Genomic DNA, 5521 nt, shown 5'->3' on the forward strand with positions numbered 1-5521 from the left:
ACCAAAGCTGTTCATTGCTATCTGAGGATCTACATATGTACAAATGTTGTTTTAACTTTCTGCCTAGCAAGAATTAAGGCAGATTGGCCATCTTTTGGATTAGATTGGGAGGTTATGCTTCCATTATAAAGGACATTGGTGAGGCTTCATCTGGAATTCTGTGTACAGTATTTGTCACCTTAATGATGTAAGAGTATTAGTCACCTTAATGATGTAAGCCATTTAGAGAAGATTTACCACATTACATTGGAATGAGTGAGTTGTCTCATGAGGAAATATTGGACAAGCTAGGTTTGTATCAGTTGGAATTTTGAGCAATAAGTGGCAACTTGATTGAAACATTTAAGATCCTGATGAGTCTTGAAGGGTTGGATGTGGACAGGATATTTCCTCTTATGGGAAGATCTCGAAATAGGGGTCATTGTTTTTTGTGGCTCAACCTACAGCACATGGACTGCAGCAGTTCAAGAAAGCAGTTCACCACCACCTGCTCAAGTACAACTAGGAACGGGCGACAAATACTGGCCAGCCAGTAATGCCCATGTTCCACAAAGAATTAAAAAGCATAAAGAGCTGGCCATTAAAAACAGAGATGAGGTGCATTTTGTTTTTGGACAGAGTCGTTACCTTTTGGAATTGTCTTCCAAAGAAGAGGAGCAGAAATGTTGATTTTAAGGCAGAGGTAGATAGATTTTTGTTAAGCAACAAGAACCAGAGTCAGGACTGTGGATTTGAGGTTACAATCCGATCAGCCTAATCATATCGAATGGTTAGCAGGCTAGTGGGGTCAAATGGCCTACTGCTGCTCCTTGTTTGTCTGTTCACGTTTTACAATAATACTTCTCTTGCATTCTACATTGGACATAAAATAACTCCTCGTACTATTTCTCCCTAGTGTCCAAGCCAAAACCTGCTCGTTTCCCAACATCTAAAAGATTATCTGACAGCCTCCAGCATTCCTGTTTCTATGCTTGATGTGGCTGCTGTATTTCCTACCACACTGACTGCAGGTCAAAATATCAAACACTTTGGGTTGTGGTAGGCGCTACATGAATGCAAAACCTTTCAAAATAATCTGTTGTGGGTCTTTGGGTGATTTGACTTGTAGATTGCCCTGAATGATCGGTGAGAAGCGCCCCACAGTCACACGTCAGTCTTACTTCACTGTATAACCTTTGAACCATCCCTGGTTGTGAATTCAATACACCCAGGTCTTTCGTAACGTGGAAACGTCTTTAATTGGCTTCGACAGGCATTTCGTCGGCTATTGTCGGAGGTTTGCGATTTCTCCCCGCCCGATGCCCTGGAGTAGTTCCCGAACATGGCAAAACTGGTCTCTTTCCAACTCCAGGATGACTTGGATCCTCCTGTCAGCGATAATACCGGACAAAAAAAATGAAAAAGAACAGACACACAGCAAATCTGTCACTATCTGAGAGCAGAGTTAAACTGACACCACCAGTTTCATTTCTCAGGTGCCGAGGGTGCAGCTGCCGATTTATAAACACCTCCCCCAATTCAGCTTTACAAACCTTCACTCTGTGCATGTACATAAAGCAGCAGCGTCCTCACCGTCCTCTGTTGGAATTCTTGAGGTAGTTTCTCAAAGTGGCCGAGCAAGAGAGACTGGCCGACAGAGAGAGAGAGAGAGAGCGAGTGTGTGTGTGTGTGTAAGCAACCAGACAGTGGATGGGGGCGGCACTCCTGAAGCTTTTTGGCTGCTCCCCAGAGTTGACAGATCCTTTGCGTTTCCGCCAGCTCACTTACCTTGACGTTTCCCGAGCGATGGAGAGAAAGAGAGACCGAGGATCGGTATATGAGTCACATTCTGAAGAGAGCCAGCGGTAGCGGCCGGGCAATTCAACTGTTCAGCTGAAATTCTACAGGCGGTAGCGGCGGAGCCTGGGGCTCCAGGAGAGAGAGACTTGTGGAGACAGCGGCGGGGCTTTATCTTCTCCCTCTCTTTCTCCTTTTTGTACCTGTTTGCAGTTTGGGTGATCGGTAGCACCTGAGCCAAGGAAGGCAGCTCGGCAGGAGAGATTCTATAAAACCCAAACTCTTTTCAAATCTGAAAAAAACCCAGAAAACAACTGCACTCCAGAGGCGAGAGGAAACTATCTGACTATTGATCGACTCCAACTTTTTATTTTACTTCTCCCCACCCCCTACCTTTCGGATTTTTTTTTTGCCATCGCTGCTGCCCCCGGACCCTGAGAGCCGATGGAGGCCGGTGTGGAAGATCCTTTAGCCGGCAGGATTTGAGCCTGGGTTTGTTTGTTCGCGCTGTTTTTACAGGTGAAGATTATTTTGGGTTTTTTTTTCTCCCTCTTCCCCCCCCGCCCAAACCCCGCCTTTTCTTTTCACTGGCTGCCGGGGTTGGTTTATTTACAGTACTGCGAACTTGTGTTTTTTTCTCTGTTAAAGAACACACAAGGGGGAAGGAGGAGGAGGTGGTGGTGGAGGTCGGAGTTGAATGGGGAACCAGGTGGAGAGACTGACCCATCTGAGTTACGCCGAGGTACCGACGGCGGAACCGGCGGGGACGGAGCCGGGACCCCGCATCGGGGTCTCGTACATCTTCTCGGTGGATGAGGACGACGAGTTGGGCGAGGAGCCGGTGGCCGGAGAGGTCGGTCCGGACAGGCGGTCAGCCCCCGGAGGGGACAGGGAGCATGAGCGGGATAAGGAGGAGGAGGGCGGCGGCGGCGGCGGGGACAGGGATAGGGACACGTACGACCTCCTAAACGAGGTGGAGTGCTCCGTCTACTACCGGGACCAGTGCATCTACGAGAAGAGAAGGAGGGCAGGCCGCTCGGCCAAGGGAGACGGCCAGGAGCTGCTGACCCCTCAGCCGGCCGAGATCCTGCTGGGCAGGTGCCAGCCCGGGGACCTGGTGGAGTTTGTGGCGGCGGGTCAGTGCCCGCACTGGGTTGTCTACGTGGGCGACTTCCAGGTGGTTCACCTGCACCAGGCGGAGATCCGCAACGACTTCCTGACGGACGCCAGCCAGGGCCGGAGGGGCCGCCTGGTCAGCCAGCGGTACCGCTTCAAGGCGCTGCCGGCGGACGCGGTGGTCCGGGCCGCCCTGCAGCAGGTCGGTGTACGGGGGGCTCAGCTCCGCTGGAGCAGCTCCGAGTGCTTCGCGGCGTGGTGCCGCTGCGGGCGCCGGGAGTTCAAGGTCGGCGGGGAGCTCCGCATCGGCAAGCAGCCGTACCGCCTGCAGCTTCACCTGTCCGAGCACAGCAGCCACACGCTCGAGTTCCAGAGCCTGCACGACCTGGTCCTGGAGAAACGCCGCAACGACCAAATCGGCAAAGTTGCTCTGATCCGCGAGCTTGCCGCTCACCTACACGGCGACGAGCAGCAGAGGACTGACCACCCACACCCCCACTGAAGGCCTGGCACTGACCCCACCATCCCAATACTGAGAGGGTTAAACCTGGGACTGACCCCACCATCCCAATACTGAGAGGGTTAAGCCTGGGACTGACCCCACCAAACCAATACTGAGGGGGTTAAACCTGGGAGTGACCCCACCATCTCAATACTGAGAGGGTTACACTTGACCCCACCATCCCAACACTGAGAGGATTACACTGATCCCACCATCCCAATACTGAGAGGGTTAAACCAGGGACTGACCCCACCATCCCAATACTGAGAGGGTTAAACCTGGGACTGACCCCACCATCCCAATACTGAGAGGGTTAGACTGACCCCACCATCCCAATACTGAGAGAATTACACTGACCCCACCATCCCAATACTGAGAGGGTTAAACCTGGGACTGACCCCACCAAACCAATACTGAGAGGGTTAAACCTGGGACTGACCCCACCAAACCAATACTGAGAGGGTTAAACCTGGGACTGACCCCACCAAACCAATACTGAGAGGGTTAAACCTGGGACTGACCCCACCAAACCAATACTGAGAGGGTTAAACCTGGGACTGACCCCACCATCCCAATACTGAGAGAGTTAAACCTGGCACTGACCGAATCACCCCCTACTAAGAGACTCAAAACTGGAACTGACCACACCACACTTAGAAAGCAAACCAAACTCTAACATGGAACTGACCACCACCAGTCCCCAACGCAGAGTGTTTAACCGTGGTCTGATGACACCAACCTTACACAGGGTTAAACCTTACTCTGGGACTGACCATGCAAGCACTGCTAAGTGGGCTAAACTCAGCCTACGCACTGCTCCCATCCCCTGTCACCACCTCCCTCGGACCTGGTTATACCCTGGTATTGACCGTATTATATCCACTGAGTGGGTTCAACTACCCCCTCCCCAAGCACAATCTAAATATGACTACACAATAGCCGTAGAGTGGATTAAAAACTGGGAATGACCACAACACACAGTGAACTGTTTAAATCTGGGACTATCTGTAACACCCACTGAGCAGATTAAAACAACATAACACACATTAAAACCCCTATAGACTGGGATTGACTGAACAGGTTAACCATCCCTTTCCCCCCCCCTCCCCCCCTGCCTCCCCCCACCACCACCACCACCAACCAACCAACCAACCAAAAACTGGGACATTCGTTGATTTTCTGTGTTGGAAATGAAGAGTTTCACCATGAGTTTCTTTCCTATTTCTTCTGATTCAGACAAACTGAAAGGAAGCATTATCAAGTGGGTGGATTACACAGAAGTCAAAATGTAATCATCTTATGCATTGGCCACACCGTGTTAACTTACGAGCAACATCCCTGAGTTAACGTACCCACTGTTTATGGTGTTGGGGTTGTTTTGTACTCTCGTGATCATCTGTGACTTGTCACCTCCCCTAATCCACAACCTCTACCCCACATCCTCCCTCCTTTTATAGTGCCTGGGTATATCAAACCCTCGCTTTAACTGGGAATCCAACAACTTCTCTTCAAAAGGGAAAGATTTCTCGGTTGTAACAGTTCCTTCAAAATGAAGGGCAAAGTTTACTAATGGAAGGGGTTCATTAAGTTGATCTGAAGAAAGCAAGAAGCCAGGTTAAAGACTGTTGCAGCAATGGGCAATGCACACTGGTTTAGAGTGATTCAGTCAGGAGCATTCTGAAGTGCATCATTTACCAATTACTCTCCACTCACGTTTAATTAAAACGTACAAGTACTTTATATAGTTAACTGGAGAAAATAGCACCTGCTGATTTTAGTTTTAAGTTCAGCTTGAAGTTGGTATTGGTTTTGGTTGGTTTCCAGTGTTGATGATACATGTTCCCATGATACATTGAACAGAGTTTGAAGGTATTCATATTTCTTGCACATCTTTACTGAGATTGAATTGAATATTTTTATAATGATATTTTTGAATTTATTGTGCATTACGTTATGCACTACAGTTGATTCTTTTTGCCTGCCTTAATGTTGATGTGTATAACATATCAAAGTTTTGAAAGGTTCTAAAGATCAACAGAATGCACAGATTATGTATTGATAGTGTCTAAGCACTTGTGTTAATTGCAAAACCATGTAATAAAATGTTGGATTACATGATTTTTCCAT

At 49.0% G+C, this 5521-nt stretch overlaps 1 protein-coding gene across 1 annotated transcript; it reads left to right on the forward strand.

Moving 5' to 3' along the window:
• The first annotated feature begins 1373 nt into the window (after window positions 1-1373).
• LOC122549178 (protein LRATD2-like) lies at window positions 1374-3857 on the forward strand. Its single transcript, XM_043688544.1, has one exon. It carries the CDS (start codon window positions 2474-2476, stop codon window positions 3392-3394), a length of 921 nt encoding a protein of 306 aa, XP_043544479.1. The 5' UTR covers window positions 1374-2473; the 3' UTR covers window positions 3395-3857.
• The last annotated feature ends 1664 nt before the right edge of the window (window positions 3858-5521 follow it).

Source organism: Chiloscyllium plagiosum, chromosome 4 (assembly GCF_004010195.1).
Source record: "Chiloscyllium plagiosum isolate BGI_BamShark_2017 chromosome 4, ASM401019v2, whole genome shotgun sequence".
In the NCBI taxonomy this organism is placed as follows: Eukaryota; Metazoa; Chordata; class Chondrichthyes; order Orectolobiformes; family Hemiscylliidae; genus Chiloscyllium; species Chiloscyllium plagiosum.

Bases quoted from the DNA above. Each gene is read 5' to 3' on its own strand.
- LOC122549178 (XM_043688544.1), top strand. From the start codon at position 2,474: ATGGGGAACCAGGTGGAGAGACTGACCCATCTGAGTTACGCCGAGGTA.